This window comes from Ramularia collo-cygni (assembly GCF_900074925.1).
Source record: "Ramularia collo-cygni strain URUG2 genome assembly, contig: RCC_scaffold18, whole genome shotgun sequence".
Lineage (NCBI taxonomy): Eukaryota > Fungi > Ascomycota > Dothideomycetes > Mycosphaerellales > Mycosphaerellaceae > Ramularia > Ramularia collo-cygni.
In genome coordinates, this window is record NW_019716272.1 from 378,406 (window position 1) to 397,751 (window position 19,346).

Here is a 19,346-nt window from a genome sequence, read left to right on the forward strand (position 1 = left end):
GAAAAGTATCTTCCCTACTAAGACCCTCCACGCTATAATAATCAATCATGCATGCATGCTCGCCAACACGCATAAATCCACTGCCGCTGCCACCATGTGATAGGTACCTACGCTCCCATTCATTATCGCCTAAGGTATTAAACTTCCACCAGCCTTTATTAAACTTTCTGCCCAAGGAAGGAAGGAATGGAACCGAAGGGGAGGACTTTCCCCCTCCCCCACAGGGAGACCCACTCGTTCATCACGCAACCCACCACCTTCCATTGTGTGCAACAAAAAAAAAGTTACTTTTCCTTCGCCCGAAACTCTCGCATCGCATCGTATGTACTGTAGGTAGCACACCCGAGTAATGGTCCGACCTCCACACCTAAAAAGGGATAATACCTAGAAAGAGAGAAAAGTGTATAGAATCCTCCGATATAATGTCGGTGAGAGAGAGAGCACGGCAAAGAACATCACATCTCCATCATCGTCATCATCATCAACAAGCATCCCCCGGTCAATCTCAGACCCTCTACCACTGTTTGTAATCCTCCGTCGATCACAACGTCCGGACTGTGGAGAGAGCGAGGGAAAAAAAATCATTCCGCATGACCAGAAGAGCACTCACCGCACGGGGGAAATGCATGATGGAGGGTCTAGAGATATTCCCGAACCTGGTAGCTTCGAGACATTTTCAAACCGCAAGCACAAGCGCCGCCGCCGAAAGAAAAAGAACATGGAAAGACAGGGCAAGGCAAGGCACGGCAAGGCAAGACGAGCAAGCGATTGGGGGTATCTAGCCTCAAAACAGAAAAATCCGCACACCAACAAGCCATTCCATTCCACTCCACTCCATTCCATCCAATCCAAGCGAAGCAAAGCGCGAAAAAGTCCCCGAAAGATTGATCTCTCGGTCGGTCTTTATCATCATGCATCATTACCGTCGTGACCCAAGGAAGCAAAACACCACTCCTCCTTGTGCATGGTAGATGGGCGAGGTCGTCGTCGTCGTCGTCGTCTCTCATCAACCACGGAAGATTCATACATGAAACAGTATCTCTCAGTTCCACGAGACATGGGGAACAGGCACATCTCCCCGCATTTTCCGACTTGTTCGATTCGAGATCGTGCCTGCTCGGCTTTGCTCTCCAAACGACTTGGCACGATTCATGAGAAAGAAACGGTCATCAACGCCCATCGCCCGCGGCTTCACCATCCACCACACAGCCCTGTGCGAAGAACACTTTGGCGGATCTCGTCTCACTCTCATTCGTAATGGCGTAGTTGTTTCCTATACATCAAACACACAAAGGTTAGCGCTCTGAGCGATCCCTGCCAATTTCAATGCCTCGCGTATGCGAACGATGATCGAACGGGGTTGAGGTGAGCAGACACAAAAAGCAAGACTCCGTCGGCGCCTGCAACGTCGTACAACAGGAGGGGTGGAAGAAAAAAAATGCAGGACCCGCACGCAGACGAGTAGCGAAGCGCATCGTGTGGCGCTATTTGGCGGTGACATGCAAGAGCCGACATGGACCGGGGTAGTTCCTCGAGCTTCGAGATCCACTCGTGGTTGGCTTGCCCTGCAGACAGGCGAGCGACTGTTCTGTGGCACTGCTGCTTGCCTCGCTAATGCCCGAGCAATGCGCTGTGTAATGTTGCGCCACGGCTCGTGCGGTGCGACGGTGCAACAGAGGGTTAACTTGACAGCAATGGTTGCACCGGTTCACCGCCACCGTGACGCGATTCGCAAGGCTGGCTGCATTTCTCAGACAGCAACGATTCGGATTGTTCTTGTTGGGTGTTCACCGCCTCGCGGGATTGACCAGCCATTGACAGGGATCCGGGTTCGTGGAAAAAGTCGATCGAAGTCGGCCATGACTTGTGCGGAACCGAGCAATCCAGGTTGGAAGCCAGACGACGTCGGTTCGGATGGGGTATGCAGTGCTCGCTGGGGGAAGGAAGGAATCTGGGAATGGGATGAGAAGCTTACCTCTGGGGACGATCCAACAACCGCCTTTGCTGAGCGCAAACTCGTTAATCTCTAACCCCGTCGCGCCCACCTCCACCAGAACTTTGCCTTCATGCACAAAGAAGACCATTTGCATCTTCCGGCTGTTCTTGGCTCGTTTGAAACCGCCCGGTGGCAGCTCTACCACGCCCGCGCCGAAGAAGGGAAGAGTCATTATCTTTGCGTACTTGAATTGAGACCCGGGAACGTCTCGTGTGACAATCGACGAAGCGGCGAATGCGATGTCTGGGTTTCAGGGTCAGCGTCCTCTCTCAGTGATGTTGAAAACAATAACGTACCTTCTTGTTTGGAGCCGCCGGGGTCTGCGGTGTTGGTGAGTGGGTTCCAGGCCGCAATATTGCCAGTGATGACTCCCATCTCTTCTTCCCACTCATCTGGCAGTATCGATTCCGTGTCGCTCTCTTCTTCGATGGCGTTAAGTTTTGAACGTTTGGGCTTTTTGCTCTTCCTCCTTTTTTTGCTAGCCGCTCTTGACTGCTCGACAGGGTCCGCACGAATTACGCCCTCAATCTCTCCGCCTTTCCATATTAGTGATTCGTTTTGCCAAAATTTCAATGGCTGAATCAGATTCCTCCCCGCGCGTGAAGTCGTCTGGTTGGAGTCATCGAAGGGTGTGACTGCTCGCAGCTGGACGTTACTAACGGGACCAGCGCTGCCGCCACGATGCCGTTTTGAAGGCGAATCATTGATTTTTACGGGGCTTCCCTTCTTCTGCATGGATCGATTTGCATCCCTTTCTTTGGGCGCTATTGCCTTCTTCCCTTTGCCCTTTGGTCGGCCCTTGCCTCTGGGCTGCGGCTGCGGCTCCGGCTCTTCTTGAAGTTGTGAATTGAGTTGAGCATCCACCTCCATCTCTTCGGGCTGTTCATCTTCCGGGTAGTCTTCAACTTCGATGGGGTATGCGTCGTCATCGCCAGCGTAACTATCGCGAAGAACAGGAATGCTTCCTGTGTTGGAGGTCCGGCTCTTCTTTGGCCGAGACCCAGATGCTATAACTGGTACTTGAGAGATGCTGTTGTCCGTGTCATTCATGCTTGTCCGGGTTCGCTTTTTGCCTGCTGAGCTCGTTCTTTCCACTTGCGGCGAATGCTGAACCAGACTTGCGTTCGATTGATCCGATTTTCGAGGTCTTCCGGGCTTTCTTTTCGCGGGAGCTTGAGTCTCGGTCACACTAATCGCACTCTGGTCATCTTCCACCTCCGGCACATCATCCTCCATCATAATCTGATCATTGTCTTCGATGGAGTGCTCGATGCTGTCGTCCTCCACGCCAGCAATCGTGGGATCCACCGCAGCCTCATCCTCAACTTCCTCCTCCTCGTCGACTTGTTCGTAGATGCTTCTTCGCACGGGTCCGTCCGAACGCCGTAGAATCTTTCTCGGTTTGAAGGGGCTTCCATCGACTACATTAACACTCTTGCGATTTCGATTGGTCCCTGCAAAGTCCAATCTGCGATTCGCAGGCGCGTTTGTTAGAGGTTGTGAAGAAGCGGCATCTTCTACTGCTGATCGCGAGGTGGGTCGCGCAGAGGACATGCGCTTGGGAGATCCAATATTCGTGTGTCGCGGTGTCGTCTGGCGTGGCGGAGGCATGTGAACCCTGCGTCCCGTCAAAGTCTGTGTAATGTCCGGCGCGGAATCTGCTGAAGTCAGCCATTCACGATCTTGATGTCCACCAATCGTCCTCTTCGGTTGAATCYCACCATCCTCCAGGTCCATTCCCTCGCTCGTGAGCGTCCTGCCACCATTCTGATCGGGTGAAGTTGGCGATGAGAAAATGCCAGAAACCGGTTCCAATCCATGTTCGTCGCGTATGCCCGTGTCTTTGAGGGTGATGCCCGTTTTTCTGCGCGCATACCGTCAGTATGGTCTCCTTCATCGCCAGACTGTTCGATTCAACCGCGCCTACCTGCCGACCTTGCCCACGTCAAAGTATTGATTGTCCGTTTTCTTGCGGCGTCCCGGCGTGGTGCTCTTCGCAGCAGGCGCCATCCCATGCGGCGGCCGATTCTCCTTTCCCAACGCCGCCACGACGTCAATCTGCTGCAGCGAATGCGCGGGGTGAATGAGCGAAAAGAGGATGTTCGGACGATGCGAATGAGGCGCGTGCGGGAGAGTTTCGTGGTTGTGACGCGCGAGGATCAGCCCAACAACAATTGTAAACAATGTAAGCCACGAGGATTCCGCCAATCAGAGCAAAGGAGGGGTCTAGTGCCTGCCGACAACCAACTTTCAGCTTCACTTCACAACTTCGTCATTGCCATCCTCAACTTCAGTACTCCAAGACGATACCTTGGTAGAGTGGCAGATATGGACGCCGCTCGGGAATTCCTCCTGCGTGGTCAGCACGTTGCTCAGCTGGCGTTGAGTCTCTATGGCGGTCTTCTCTCCTTTGTGGCCATCACCAGGCTGCAGAAGTACGAGGAAACTTCGAAGAAGCTTGCAGAATGGTCGAAAGAGGCTGCCAAACAGCTGCACAAAACGCAGACCACTCAAGCTTCAGGTGCTATGGCGGTACGTCTGCATCGATTGATAAACTCATCTCCAAGGTATTGATCTGAATGTGTCTAGATCCTGGCTTCGATCCTTGCCTCAGGAACCTTGGCATTCTTTTCAAACTTTCTTCCAAAGTGGCTACATATTGGCTTGTCACCTGCTATGCTCCTACTAGTCCTATTCGCAAGAGGTCACATCAAGAACTACTGGGCTCCGTCGGATGGCAAGACTGTTGGATTGAGAATCCCACTCCCAAAGATGGGAGAATACAACGAGGCACAGAAGCAGACGGAGAATCTGTTGAAAGTTTTGGAGTGGCTGGAATACTCCTGGGTGGCGACAGCCTTCACCAATGGCATGCTCGTCAGCTCATAGGCAGCACGACTTTTACCATGACGCTTAGACTTACATGAGTTGTACATACGGGGAAGGATTCGGCTTCGTGGCGTTGCGGCTTGAGTAAAGAATCGTTCGAGTTGTTCGATCTCCTCGATAGAAGTGGTTTCCGTAAACCCTCCGTGTTCGGGGACAATTCAGTCCGCAGTCGGTAGTATAAGGTACCGCCGGTTCAAGAGAATTTCCGGTCAATCTGTACATATCTTTGCGAGTTCACTGGCTGATAGGCGCTCCTCAGTACGATGTGTGTGCTACGCATAGCCTCCAAATATGAGACACTTTACCGTATGCTATGCTGCAATCATCCCAAAGATATTTCATCCAGTTCCATCACGTGACAGTCGACTCGCCAAATTCCCACGCTAGTCGCGTCCTCCGCGTTCCAAGATTCTCGCGAGACATTTGTCACTGCATCAAGCATCTAACATCCACGATATTGAGCACACTTTAACCCAGCATCATGGACGAAGCAATGGAAGATCAGCCTAATACTCAAGATGTCCTGCTTGAGACTCCCGCGGAGGATGTCTTCATGCCGCCTTCTGTCGTCAAGTCACAAGTACTTTCCGGAGACAGTCATACGCATCATTCCCCAATACCAAAGACACTCCAGGATGACATGAGCATACCATGTTGCTTAGGTGTAGATGAAGCAGGAAGAGGACCTGTCTTGGGTATAGTTTGACAGATCCGTTCAACAAACTTCGCTGACTTCCCCAAGGTCCAATGGTATACGCATTATACTACCTCCCAATAGAAATGCACCGCTCTTTACTAGCAGACACCCACAAATTCGACGACTCAAAAGCTCTCACTCCAGCATTCCGTTCCGAACTCATGGAAAGAATCTGTACACCAGAAACAGATCTCCACACACATTGCGGCTGGGCCACAAGATCAATGTCCGCTCAAGACATTTCTTCCGCCATGATGAGACCGAATGGAACTTACAATCTCAATGCCCAAGCTATGGACGCCACGATCGATCTCATACAGCAGGTCTTGGACTCCGGCGTGAACATCCGAGAAGTTTACATCGACACCATTGGCCAGCCGGCTGCCTATCAGAAGAAACTGGAGAGAATCTTCCCAGCACTGGACATCACCGTCGCGAAAAAGGCAGATAGTCTATATCCCTGTGTCTCAGCGGCCTCGGTGTGTGCAAAAGTGACCCGAGACGCCGCACTCGACGTCCTCTACACCACGTACGCCAGCGAAAAGGATGAGGGGGTTGTGGCTTGGGGATCCGGATACCCGTCTGATGCAAGGTGTTCCAACTGGCTCAAAGCCAACATGGATCCGGTGTTTGGGTGGGGAAACGAGTGTCGATTCAGTTGGGGAACGGCAAAGGAGATGTTAGAGGCCAAAGGTGCTCCGTGCCATGTGGCATGGCCTGAGACAAATGACAGTACGGATAACATGAAACTTACGGGATTCTTTCTTGGTGCTGAGGAAGAGAAGGAGGATGAATTAGCTTGTTGGTTTGGGAGGAGAGTTACAGAGGAGGTGTTCTAGGATGCGTCAACTTGGGATAGGAACAGTCCACCATCTCTCACAATTGAATACCAAGACTCGCGGACATATGATTGACTGCAGGGATACTGCGAACGAGTCTGGCTTCTTGACCTCTCCTCCTGCGTGTTCCTGAGGATTGTCCCATCTAGAGACATGCTCCTCCACTGGGTCGTACGACTCCTTGATGTCTCAGCACGAGCATTATTCATCTCGGTTTATCCTCAGAAATGTTTCTGACTCTCCACTGTCTTTGGGCTTTGTGGCCATGGTTTCCGAGATGGTCGCGCCTATCACTATCGACATTCCGGAGCTCTTCGGGTTCTGTCTTGCCACTAAGGAGAAGGAAGAAGATGAGTTGGCGTACCGATCTAGGAGGAGATACTGTGGAGTTCCATATTTGCTGCAATAGCATACCCTCTAAGCTACCTGTTCCGCGCAAACTACGCATAGCTTTCAAAGCAGCAGTTTGCGATTCTGGAAGTAGACCGAAGATCGAAACAGGCTCTTCAACGCCTTTTGGATCAAGTGGAAGATAAGGTTGCCATGTCTTGGACTGATACCAATCTCTCGCAACTTGAGGTCAAGAAACATGTTTTCTGCCGAGGTGCGGATGGCTGCATGGCCATTACCTTACGGATGATTACACGGGAGGATATGACAGCTCTGACGGTCTTTCAAACGACGTGTCTTACCTTCTCTGTTCTGCTGAACTACGGACCGAGTTGTTCTTCCTACCTCTCTTCTACCTGTCTTATCACTACTCCATACAGGGCGTCCTCATCCACAGTTCACAGCGAAAACGTCCGAATTCTGAAGCTCATTCGACCATCTCTGATCAATCAATCTCTACAGTAAGAGCTGCTCTGACACCAACTAAAAGGCATATACCTCCATCGCCGTCAAACAGTGCACCAAAACTCACACCACCAGCCCGCACAACCATCATGCCACCAATGGAAGTGGACGACCGAATTCCCACTACGGGCTCCTATCATCAAAACCGAGATCTCTTCAAGATCCAACATCTCTTAAAATCGCACGACATCCCCAATCTATCCGAGGACGAGCGAGTCGTATTGCTAGACCTGAAAATCTACGACAGCGCCAACGACAAGATCGTTTGCGCTGCACGACATGTCACCCAGAATCGTCGCTGCTACAATAGTCCTCCTGCCACCTCGGTCGCTGTGGGGATGTTGCTGGCTTGCAGATTAGCTCGGAACTTCACGCTGAGTGAGAATGAGATCACGACTGATCTCGACGATCTGTTGCGGTTGTTTGTGTGTTCGGCAAAACACAAGGATGATGGCCGTGCTCTCAAGCAAATTTTCAACGATTGGTATCCTGTTATGGTACAGCATCAAGAATATGCAAGGGAGAAAGTCACAAACCCGTATTACCGGGAGATCCAGCAAAGTCATCAGAAAATTGAGCAATTGCATGCTGAGGGAAATGGTTTGATGGCGGCTTTCAACGAGAGGGTCGCGCAGGATGTTGAGCGGATCGTGAAGCTGAAGTTGGAGGAATCTGGGAGGAATCTCAAGCAGGAGTTCGAGCCAAGGGTCAAGCAGGAGCGATTCTAGGAGACTGTCTGACTGATGGTTATCGGGCGAATGAGTGATCATGTCGTCAGTTCGGATGAGGCCACGTACTTGTGAACAGGGGTCGCGAGTCGAGAAACGTAGGAGTACAAATAATGCTGGACGGGGAAGAGAATCCAGCGCCTGGAGAAGTGGAATGTCAGCATCGAGTTGAGAAAACGGATAGTTGAGTTATGAAATAGCGGCTATTGGAGTGACCTTTCTCACAATCGAACCTAGGGGTCGTAATCACTCGGCTATCTCGATGCCAGTACGTTCTTACATGTATGGTAGTGCAAGGAGAGCGATCAAACGGCATGCGCTCATCCTCAACTCACTCGTGAACCTTATGTCCTTGTCAGACCAATAATCGGATCAGAACCCGCATGAAGGAGATTGATAGCCAGGGCTTAAGTGACTTCAAACCCGCACAAAATGATCTTTGCGTGTATTTGTAACCTTTCCACGAAGCTAAAAGATCACGTCCTCAACGTGGCAATAGAAAAGATTACCCCAACCCTAACCCTAAATTTCCCGCGGAGGAGGACACAAGAAGGAAGCGGATCTCATTGTAGCTCTGAAGCTCTCCAAAGCGATTTAAGGATCCCCTGAAATCGATTCCTCGATATAGACTCACTTGAGATCACTTCCAAGAATATTTCATCCGCTTAGTCCTGCGCGGAGCAAGGGGGCTATCACTGGACTTCACARCCTCCGCGTGGGCTATTACCTTCGGGATATATGGGAGGCACTTACAACCCGTAGTTGACTCGATCAAGCAGTCATTAACATTCATTGTACTCTCTTCWACTGGATTTGTGTTCGAAGCGAATCAGTTCCATTAATTCGTCCTAACCATCATCGAGAGCACCAACCGCGAGAGAGATACGCCATGTTGAGTGTTTAGACAACCGTCAAAGTGTTTTTTTGCTGCGTCAGGGAAACGCGTATCGAAGCCAAGACTCACGTGTAAAGCATTGGCTGTGCGAGCTCTATGAGTGAAAAGAAGTTACACAAAAAGCCTAAAGTTCAAAAGCGCCAAAATCGCCAGCGAAGTGAAGAATCAGAGACATATAATGTCCACCAGTGTCTTGCTTTTTATAAAGTAGCCACACAATGCGTCTTCTCGCACGCTGTCCAGAAAAGCAAAAGTCATCATGTTCGCCATAGTGGTAGGGATATTCATAATACTGATCGGCATAGAGGCAAAGATTTGCTCTCGTTACACTCGCTTCTATATGTTGCGTCCCGAGTTCGGCAGCTATGAGCAATCAATTTGTATATCGGGCAAGGGAAAGGGTTTTTGCAGAAGAGGTTCTATAGTCCATCTATCGACGTCCTACTACCAGATATATATATCCTTTAGATCACCTATCTCTGTCGTAATGTAACCTGTAAGCTTACACCTGTCTTTTCCCCTACTTCTCCCTCTCCCTTACCCGATATGCACCTATCCACCCTATGCCTGTCTTTCTAAGTACTTCCTTTCCCGAGGGAAAATTGTCCACATCCCCTCGCATGGTATGTACGTCGGTGTCAAAGACTGTGAGGACCAGTAGACGACCACGAAGTCTGACTTCTCCAGAGCCATCAAAATCATCGAGACTTGAGCCGCACAAGATGCGTGTTTGCGCTGTGAAGAACACGATCACGCTAGCAACATGACCTTCGAGAATGCCCCAGCTTCTTTCGGGCGATGAGAGGCTCGCTGTTAGAAAGCATTGACCGGGCTAAAGTACCAGGACAAGCTTAATAGAGCGCAATAATCTCGCTTTGGGAACACGGAATTTTCTTCCCTTCTGCCATGTCCGATGTCTTTGTTATCAAAGAAACCATCGTTTCCGGAATCTCTTTGTGCGAGAGTATCATATCCACAACGCATAACAAAAGTCGGCATTTTTCCAGCAGCAGCATCTCATACCATGGCCGCTCCAGCGAATCCTGCGCCTGTCCTGGCTTATCAGAGAGGACGCAATTGCAACGACCGAAAACATCACACAAATCCACCACCATGTAGCAAGCGGCCTACCGCAGCCGCAGCCGCTGCAGGCGGTTTCCCAGCGTCCCATCGGCATGCGCACTGGAAGCGATCACGATGCGTCCACAATCTGACCCATCGTGCTCGACGGCCCAAGGTCTGTGGCTCATGTAAGTACAAAGCCAGAACCGAGGCCTTTCTTAGCTGGCATCGCTGACAGTTCACGATTGCAGGTGCGAACGACACAGTTAACACGCCATGGCATCGGCAAGCAAGGATAGATGCGCCTGATTTTGCTGAACCTGGCAATGATCCATTTGTGAGTGAAGGTATGTTCAGATTTGATCGAGTTCGATGTACACTAACTTTCATAAGACACCCCCTGCTGCAATAGCGCCCTCAGCATGGCCAAAAGGCACAGATGCAGCCTTCACGGGATTCCTGACCCGACTTTGCAGGTCTTGTGAGCACATTGAACAAGAGAAGCTGCACGAGTTCATAACCAACCCCGCAGGCTATTACACCATGTTGAATGGTGACCGTTTCGAGAATTGGGGTRATCAGGGGCCAACTTACGAATGGCCCAGGACTGGAATGGCAACATTACCTCCGCGGAACACATGTACCTGCCCTTCATACCTTGGCCGAATCGGCCCAACCCCAGGGATTGGTGGATTGGCTGATGACAGATCGTGTTTACCATGTCGTAGGGATACATGGGATGAGATCGTCGCAATACGCGATGAAAATGGTAAGTCTGGTGTGTTCGTTCTCTCAACTCCAGCATACTAAAATGAACACTCATAGATGCCTGGTTGCGTACCACCGCAAGAGCCTCCAACGGCCAGCTTTGCTTGGCAAGCAGACGTCGCATGAGGACCCGCAATTCAGTGAAATCCAGTTCCTACAGAGCTTGTCGTTGCGGAGGGGTGAGTCTGTCGTCAAATTGCGCACTCTGGCTCGTCGGGATCGCTCTTCGTTCTAGCCAGCTCGTGGACAAATGCTGATCATTTCTCATCACCGTGTAGGAAGTAGATACTCCAATACACCCTCATGGAACAGGTCCAGCGCCTCGGAAAGGTGCAGAAGTATGGTAAGATTTCGATGGAGAGGCTTCAGCCTAGAAACAAAAGCTGACCCTTGATAGGCTATGTATGGCTTGCGAGGGATTTGTCCATATGGTTGATCCGGGAACCATGAATTCACTCTATCAAGGTCCCTGGAACCCGGGCAAAGTGTTTGATATGGTTGGAGACAGGAATAATCGGACTCGTGCCGCAGCCCTTCTTTCTCGAGGCAAGGGAGATCAAAGTCTTGGCAGAGCGCGCATGAATCACACAGCTTAGTTTGGAGATCGCTAGCTCAAAGAGCAGAGTCAGTGTTGTACCTATAGCCGAGGCGAATGCATACTTGTGGTGATTTTTCAATCCGGCCATGCCTAGAATTCATGTCAAGAGGTGTGGGTCCGGGCCGTAGACGAAAGAGCTCTGGTGGAACTATTCACTTTCAATTACCCAAAGGGGACAGCGGCCCGTTCCGTTAGTTACACGACGCCCCATCCCTAGTATGCCAAGCCATCCCGGTTCATCCTGTTCCAAAGCTTCCCCATTCTGATCGTGCAATCAACAACAATCAACAACGTTCAACCATGAGTCCACGTCGCCATCTACGTGCGCATAGCGTACTCACCGGCGAACCGAAACCCAAGCTCCCAATCTCGTCTTCCCAAGCAGCCTCTATGCTTTCACCCTCTTGTCCAAGCTCCGACGATCTGACTTCAACAACATCCGCGCAGTATGGGGATTGGCAAAGGTCCCGCGCACGTCGATTGAAATGTAGACGTGTCGTCCGCGACGAAAAGAGCGACGCGCAGACTTTCCCTTTCCTAAAACTTCCCCAGGGTAAGCGAGTTGAGTCGCGATCCCAAGCTAGAGATGACAGTAACATCTACTAACCAATGGCCTACAGAGCTCTGTGACTTGGTCTATCATTTCGTCCTCTCTACTGGAACAGAAGTCCGCCTCAAAGCTCATCGCGCGCACGGCATCTACAATGACCAGGAGTTCGCCAGTAACTCAGCTCTGATCGCCGCTAGTCGCGAAGTACACCGTGGCCTGTACACGGCCTTGAAAAAGAAAGCAGCCAGCGAGCGCACGACTTTCGTCGTCAAAGTCGTCAATTTCCACAATTTCATCGATGGCATCGCTCAATTCACCAAGCTCGGCCTGCAAAATATCGGCTACGGCGATGGCAAACAGGATGACACCATGAAGCCCAGACTGCTCCTTCGTTTCGAGTTTGGCACTTTTGCAGAGATCATGGGCGAAGACGGAGAGCTGGAGAACAAATGCATTCAGGGGCTGAAGCATTGGTTCAACACGGTCGGAGATACCCATCGCGATTGCGGCTATGATATTGGCAGAATTGACGATGCGTACATCATGAGAACGGTGATTGGTTTCTTTGAGGATGTGGTCGAGAGCGGGCTCTTTCACAGCTGCGTGGAGCTCAAGAAGTTGAGGGACGTCTTCTTTGCTTGGGAGAGCAAGCATCTGGCGACCGAGAAGAAGGGACCGTCACTTATCGTCGACTTCTATCAAGACTCCCGCCTCTTCAATGAGGGCCTCCGTCATGACAATAAAACGGAATACGAGGATGGTGATACGGAGGGTGAGGCAGAGTTTGACCCAGACGCCAAGAATGAGGACGACGACGAGGATGACGATCCAGACGAGGACGACGATAACGATGACGACGAGGATGAAGATGACGACGAGGATGAAGATGACAGCGAGGATGAAGATGACAGCGAGGATGAAGATGACGACGAGGTTGAAGATCCCGACGAGGATGGAGATCCCGAAAACATGTCTGTCAGTGACGATTCGGTGGAGGGCGACGAGGATGATGATCTCGCAGATGAGGACCGTGGCATGCCCGATAGCGGCTACTATGAATCCAGAATGGCTGAGGGAGCCGCGGGGCTTTCCAGGCACCCAATGGCACGTCGGTAGTAGCAAAAGGCGAGGGCGATCGATGATACAGACGCAGCGCGCGCAGCGATGTTACGCATACTACGCAGAAAAGCGCGGTTGGCGGACAAGATAACAGGATGACATTCTTGGTGGGGTCCGCGAGGTGCAGCGCACGCAGCTATACTCTCTGGCTTACGCAGAACAGCACAGCTGGCGGATATGGCAACATTGTGTGTGGAAGCAGTGGAAACACGCCTATGTTCTCGTAGACTACGTACCGCAGCACGATTGACTAACTCACACTTCAGTATGCTCATTCATCAGTAAAGTTCTCTCGGGCTCGACCCAGCGTCATGTTTCCTACGTTCCGAGAGCGGGACGTGACACCGGGATTGGGTGCATTGCGCCGTGTTGCTCGAGTTTGCATGTTCTGATACTTTGAACCTGGCGTACCTTTTCGTACAAGACACCAAAGCCCCTCGCAGGCCATACAAAGTAGCACCTCAGCATCGTAGGGTTTAGTGTCGGCGTCTCCGCCGCATCGGCAAGCTCTGTGACTTGAGCTGGCGGGTCGGTCTCGTCTAGCTTTTGTGCGCGCTGACGCAATACAAAGTTTACCTGATGCTGATCGAGATGTCTCTCGTAACCATTTGTCATTGAGGTTTCTCTGAGCTCGTCTATCACCAAATTTGGCCTGCAAGTGGCCGTGGTCAATGCAGAGAAACTCTTTTTCATCTCCCATCACAGGTGGACCGGATGTTATGCGGATCGCAGGCTGAGCAGGATCACGTACAACAGCAGGGGGGTCGTTTGTATCCGGCGGTTGTCGAATTTGGTCACTCCATCCGAACTCTTTGAGACAGGTACAAGTGTTCCAGGGCCAGTCCCACATCCCAAGTGTGTCTGGAGGAGGCGCATAGAGTGGAGTGGCAACGTTAGCATTGTGATTAGAGATCAAACGTTCAAAGTTGTCTTGCTCAAGGCGCTCGCTGTGAGAATTGCGTCAGCGATGTCACAGTAATGGAGAGAACATCCTCTGACCATGGAACGCATAGACGTGTCCAGAATTCCCTAAACCGATTTGCTCCAGCTGCAGGAATAGCTGGCCATGCGGGCGTGATCATTCTACTGCGGGCAGAGACGCCAGGTCCTGGCATCCGCATAGGAGCTCCGCTTCGCTGCCCCAAAGGAGACATTGTGACTATAGCTTGATACCAATCATCCATTAATCGACGGCCAAACTCGTAGCAGAATCCACAAACGACATGTTGTTGGGGAGTCGGAAGTCGGGCGCATTTGGTACATTGTTTCTGCGACCAGCGAACTCCGGCAACCTCGCCTGCAGGTGGATTCCAGGTATCTGAGCAAGGTAGCGGCATGAATCCAATTGCTGTCATAGCATTGCTGTCGTCGCATCTTGGTACTGGCGCCGCCATAACGATTTCGCCTCTGGCTGAAGAGATAAAACTAGGAAGATTGCTACCGCAGCAACTCAGACTGTGATGTTTTGAGCCGGATGTGGCAAGCGTCATCTCAATGCTACCGCCATGGCTCAACATGAAGGGGACAAAGATGTTGAATGCAAACAAAGAAGATGACAAACATCGAGACCTGAGCGCTTTCAGACATTCCAGCACCTGGTTCTCCCTGCTATTGTACCGAGTGGAGCATGTAAAGGAATGCCTCCACTCAGACGCTTCTTCTGTCCCCCAATTCCGTGATTCCTTCCGTATATGTACAAGGCATGATCTATGTAACTACCCTATATATCTAGACCCTGTGCGAACTCCTTAGGCAAGCCAAAGAAGCCAGCTCCGATTAATAAGCGACCGGGCGGCAATACAACGTCTGAAAAGGAGGTAGGGAAAGGAATTCTGTTCGAGACATGGCTAGGACGCCATCAAGTAGCCCTAGATTCTGTAAAGATTCTTGCCGAAACGGTACGATAATGTTGCTATAGTCAACAATCACGACAGTGTCTTTAATTCCAACGCGAAGAACTCGTAAATGATGGAGGGAAGAAAGAGGAAGCAAGTGACGTTAAGAAGATCGGCGGCGGAACTGCGGCAGCGGGAGAGTATCAGTCTTGGCACACGTCACCTCTCACGTCGCGTCGCCGTCAACAACATCACCTTCACATAGCAATCAAGGAACACAGCACAATCCATCTTCCCACCGCCATGAAACCAGTCATGCGCGCCATATTCATCAACAATGCTCTCCGCAGCCAGCGGATTGCCATTACTAGCAGCGTGCGGCCATTTTCTACTACACGCCCGGCAGCCGGWCCCAAAAACAGAATCTATCCAGCACGAATCCGCAATGAAGACGAGCTATCCACCCTCTTGCTAGCCTCAGCAAGCACTCGTGTACCTTTGGTGACGCTGTGGATGACCACCTGGTCGCGGGAATGTGATGAAGTTTCGCCCATCATTCGCGAATTGATTGAAGCCGATGGCGTGGGCGAGAAGGAGGGCAGTGTATCCTTTGTTGAAGTGGAGTTTGACTCTCCTGATCTGGGTGGTCCGACTGGCCTGGCCACACGTTATTTGATCAATAATGTTCCTACTTTGCTGGCTTTTGATCGCCAGGAGCCGCAGCTGGAAACCAGAGTCACACGGGTGGACGATTTGAGAAGTAAAGAATTTCTGACCAAGTGGATCGAGACTGAGGCTGCTCGTCGTGGAGAGGGAGGTGCTGGTGGTAGCATTGGAGGACTGTTTAGAAGTATATTCGGTCGTTCTTAGGGATTTTCGACCACCATGGAGCAATATACATCTTCTCTAGCCGTGCTTGGGTACTGAGATTTGATTTGCGCCTCCAGCTTGCTCTTTTCCCAACCCAGCAGATTGCTGGGAACATGACAATGTTCAAGGTTACTGCAACACAATAGGAGGTGTTCTTACACCCTGACTTCACAACCTAAGGGTAGATGGACCTTGGCGTGAGTTGCAAGTCTATCCCAGAGTACCTCGCACATCTATGTTTCATTCAAGTCGCAAATGCAGAGGGAAAATTCAGGTGTGAGCGATGATGGACGGTTGAAGAACGCTCGATTTCAATCTGCTTGAACAGGTACCAAGCTTGACGCGCAACTAATCTATGAGACATGATACAGGTGACCCATTCCATTCCCAATTCGAGCAGAGCCATGCTTGCATCAGCTTCGATGTCCATGAAGCTGTAACTGTCGCCCGTAAATCATCACCAACCGGCGATCTCCCAAAGTAGCGTGTTATGAAGTGGCCTTTGCTCAGTTGGTGTGCTACAAGTCCTTKTCAGTAGAGCTCTCTAGAATCAATCGAACATTCTTACTTACCATCGGATTCTAGGTTGTACTAAGCGAGTCCTAGGTTGCTTCTCATTCACCTTCAGACACATCCTCATCACTATCTGTCTCTATTATCACATCGTTATCCTCGTAGTCGTTCTCCTCGCGGAGAAGCTGACGAGCCGCTTCTCTGCGCACTCGCTCACGGAATTCTCCGAGCTCCCACTGCGCCAGGGCAATCTCTTGTGCTCGAAGTCTGTTCTGCGCATCCAATCTGATCTGTGCGCGAGAGAGCGAGACGCGCATTTCTCTCGCGATGACACTTCTCTGGATCTCGTCGGTCCAGAGTCTCTGACCGCAAGCCTGGGTGAGATCCGAAATGCATTGGCCGATGAGTTCCAGATTTGCATCCGCACATATGATGAACTGGTGGTCCATCTCGTAGATCGAGGTGCCACTAGCGAGGACCTCCACCTGCTTACTCCATTTTAGGATGGCAGTTGAGTCGCCGGAGAACTCCTTGGTGAGATGATGCTGAAAGACGATGCTACGCGCAGACGCTACGCGGTTGGGACGGCCTTGCTCGTCTGGACCCTTCAGGAAGTCCTTAAGCTTCCCGAACCCCTCGAGTGTCTTAAGCAATTTCACCGCATTGGCGAATTGAAGGTCCTTGATGTTGACCTACCTCCTTCYCAGACCCTGGATTGCCGCCCGGTCGCTTATTAATTGGCTTAGCTTCCTTAGCTTGCCTAAGGGTCTAAGAATAAGCCGGGGCATTCGGGCGTTTGGAATACTACTAACTACTACCTCGAACACTAAACCCTTACTACTACCGAAAAACATAGTTATTAGGGTCCGTTCCTATAGAGTAAGCAATTCTAAGTTTATTAATCCACTTTTCACGTTTGCGCGACGTTTGGCTATAGAGATATTAATTGTTTACGAGGCCTACTTTAAGACGTAGCCTAGCCGGCTGCCTATATATCGCTTACTACTAAACTACTACTTTTTTAAACATATCTACGCGTATATCTAATACCTAGAGCTTAGTAAATTAGACCGTATAAGAAAGGTCCTATTCTCCGTTTTATAATAGCTCTATTCCGAGGACCTATCTAAACCTACCTACCTAAAGGGCGGCGATAGCGATATCTAAATATAGATAATCTAATACCTCGAGGAGGGTTAGAAAGGTATATAGATTTACTTCCTCGCGGAGACTATTACTCTACTATATATTACTAACTTAATAAAGCCTCTTTTCCGAGCCTACTCGAGTAGCGATATCGACCTTTAAAATTAATACCTCCGACACTTCGCTAAGGGTTAAAATAGTACGCGCATTTATTTCCTTACGGAGACTATTACGCTAAAGAGTATTACTAACCTATTCTAGACTTCCTTACTAAAAGAAGGTAAGCCTATAGAGGGTAATAATAATAGCTAGCTACCGGATATATATATATTCGAGAGACCGACCGAGGCGGAGCTAACTAGTAACTAGTCTAGCGACTCTAAGTCTAGCGATTCTAAGTCTAGCGATTCTAAGTCTAGCGATTCTAAGTCTAGCGATTCTAAGTCTATTACTACTTCTACGACTTCTTATTCCTTAGCCCTAACCCTAACCCTAACTATAGCTATAGTAGTAATTATAAGCCCTATGTTCGCTATATATAACAGCTTCGATAGTATACTTAGGTATAGAGATCTTTAAGTATTAAACGTAGAGGAGATAGACGGAAATAACGGTATAAAGGAGACGGACGGAGATAACGGTATAGAGGAAGATATATCTAGTAGTAGTATCGACGGCGTAGAGTAGTAGTTACTAATATAATCGTTTATAGGATAGATATTACTATTCTTACCTAAACCGTGCGAGAATAGTAACTCTCCCCCTATTTAACCGGTATCTAACGCGATTGTTTGTGTTATATCTAGCTACTTCTCCGGTAATTACTCGTATTACGTTTAGTTACGTTTCTAGTCCGGTAGCTTCTTTAGTCTATCTACTCTAGGAGAGTAGTCTCTATTATTATACGTTTTATATAAGAATAGTAACTACTAACCTAAGCTTTAGAGGAGCTATTTACTTCGCGGTCCGTACTCTAGCTTTAACCTACCTAACCTAAACTTTAACTTCGCCTTCCTCTTCTTCTTCTTCTTCTTCTTCTCTTCTCTTCTACTAACGCTAATACGAATACTAATACTAAACGTAGAACAAACTACCTATACCTACTACCTAACTACGCCTACTAGTATAGCGAGCTTAGATCTAAGCTTAGCGCTAACCTCCCTCCTAAGTCGCCTAGACTCCGACGTAGACTAACTTCTATCTAATAGTGCTACCGGGTTAACTATCGACTAGCCCCGACTACTACCCCGTCTACTATAAGACGACCGCTATCCCCTACGTCTTACGCGTAAGCGTCTTAAGCGTAACGAAGTACTTAGCGATAAGGAGATCGAGATCGAGGACGAGGAGAATGTAAATGCGAACGCTACTAATAAGCTAGTAGAGAACGATAAGGAAGAAGAAGATGTCGAGGAACTTCCTAACGCCGATAGGTAGCACGATACTAGACGTAGTAGAGGTAATAAGTTTAAACACATTATATCGGAAGTACGCGTAAAGCGTATAGGTAGATTCGAGGGATTACTACGTATATAGGTCGGTAAGCTAGGAACGAAGATATATCGCCGTCGTATCGATATAGTCTAGGGTATACTAGGTCGTAAGTAACTCGTAAGCACGAAATTAATGCGTTTCTAGCTTAAGAAGCTCGTAAGTAAGATGTTCTTTAATAAGTACAAGCCGGAGAACAGCATAATCTAACTCGAGCTTAACGACATTAATAGGATTATCCGTAATGTCGCTCCGTCGTAGTATACTCTACTTAATAATAGCCTCCTCCCGAACGATCGTTACTAGTAGGCCGAGTATAAGAAGAACTTTAAAAACAAGTACGACCTAGCGACTAAGCGCGGAGTCGTAATTACTTTAACTATCGTCTACTCGATTATAGCGATCCGCTCTAACTAGATACTAATAGTACTCGGTCTAGTAATAGCGATAAGTAGTGTTCGGAGCCGTATTATCTCGATTTTTAATCGTACTAGA

At 49.7% G+C, this 19,346-nt stretch overlaps 8 protein-coding genes; 5 read left to right on the forward strand and 3 right to left on the reverse strand.

Annotated features, from left to right (window-relative positions):
- Positions 1-1,787: 1,787 nt before the first annotated feature.
- Positions 1,788-4,006, reverse strand: RCC_09584 (uncharacterized protein; the record flags this gene model as incomplete). XM_023774825.1 has 4 exons in its annotated part: positions 1,788-2,239; positions 2,293-3,654; positions 3,718-3,860; positions 3,924-4,006. The coding sequence occupies 4 exons, from the start codon at positions 4,004-4,006 to the stop codon at positions 1,788-1,790; spliced, it is 2,040 nt and encodes a 679-aa protein (XP_023630593.1).
- Positions 4,007-4,324: 318 nt separating this feature from the next.
- On the forward strand, positions 4,325-4,885 carry RCC_09585 (uncharacterized protein; the record flags this gene model as incomplete). XM_023774826.1 has 2 exons in its annotated part: positions 4,325-4,528; positions 4,586-4,885. The coding sequence occupies 2 exons, from the start codon at positions 4,325-4,327 to the stop codon at positions 4,883-4,885; spliced, it is 504 nt and encodes a 167-aa protein (XP_023630594.1).
- Positions 4,886-5,366: 481 nt separating this feature from the next.
- On the forward strand, positions 5,367-6,421 carry RCC_09586 (probable 35 kDa ribonuclease H; the record flags this gene model as incomplete). XM_023774827.1 has 2 exons in its annotated part: positions 5,367-5,580; positions 5,628-6,421. The coding sequence occupies 2 exons, from the start codon at positions 5,367-5,369 to the stop codon at positions 6,419-6,421; spliced, it is 1,008 nt and encodes a 335-aa protein (XP_023630595.1).
- A 944-nt stretch (positions 6,422-7,365) lies between these two features.
- RCC_09587 (uncharacterized protein) lies at positions 7,366-8,004 on the forward strand (the record flags this gene model as incomplete). Its single annotated transcript, XM_023774828.1, has 1 exon — positions 7,366-8,004. The coding sequence occupies one exon, from the start codon at positions 7,366-7,368 to the stop codon at positions 8,002-8,004; it is 639 nt and encodes a 212-aa protein (XP_023630596.1).
- Positions 8,005-11,913: 3,909 nt separating this feature from the next.
- Positions 11,914-12,993, forward strand: RCC_09588 (uncharacterized protein; the record flags this gene model as incomplete). Its single annotated transcript, XM_023774829.1, has 1 exon — positions 11,914-12,993. The coding sequence occupies one exon, from the start codon at positions 11,914-11,916 to the stop codon at positions 12,991-12,993; it is 1,080 nt and encodes a 359-aa protein (XP_023630597.1).
- A 274-nt stretch (positions 12,994-13,267) lies between these two features.
- Positions 13,268-14,486, reverse strand: RCC_09589 (uncharacterized protein; the record flags this gene model as incomplete). XM_023774830.1 has 2 exons in its annotated part: positions 13,268-13,943; positions 13,996-14,486. The coding sequence occupies 2 exons, from the start codon at positions 14,484-14,486 to the stop codon at positions 13,268-13,270; spliced, it is 1,167 nt and encodes a 388-aa protein (XP_023630598.1).
- Positions 14,487-15,134: 648 nt separating this feature from the next.
- On the forward strand, positions 15,135-15,701 carry RCC_09590 (uncharacterized protein; the record flags this gene model as incomplete). The annotated part of the gene is made up of 1 exon (XM_023774831.1): positions 15,135-15,701. One exon carries the CDS (start codon positions 15,135-15,137, stop codon positions 15,699-15,701), a length of 567 nt encoding a protein of 188 aa, XP_023630599.1.
- Positions 15,702-16,315: 614 nt separating this feature from the next.
- Positions 16,316-16,663, reverse strand: RCC_09591 (uncharacterized protein; the record flags this gene model as incomplete). The annotated part of the gene is made up of 1 exon (XM_023774832.1): positions 16,316-16,663. One exon carries the CDS (start codon positions 16,661-16,663, stop codon positions 16,316-16,318), a length of 348 nt encoding a protein of 115 aa, XP_023630600.1.
- Positions 16,664-19,346: the final 2,683 nt, after the last annotated feature.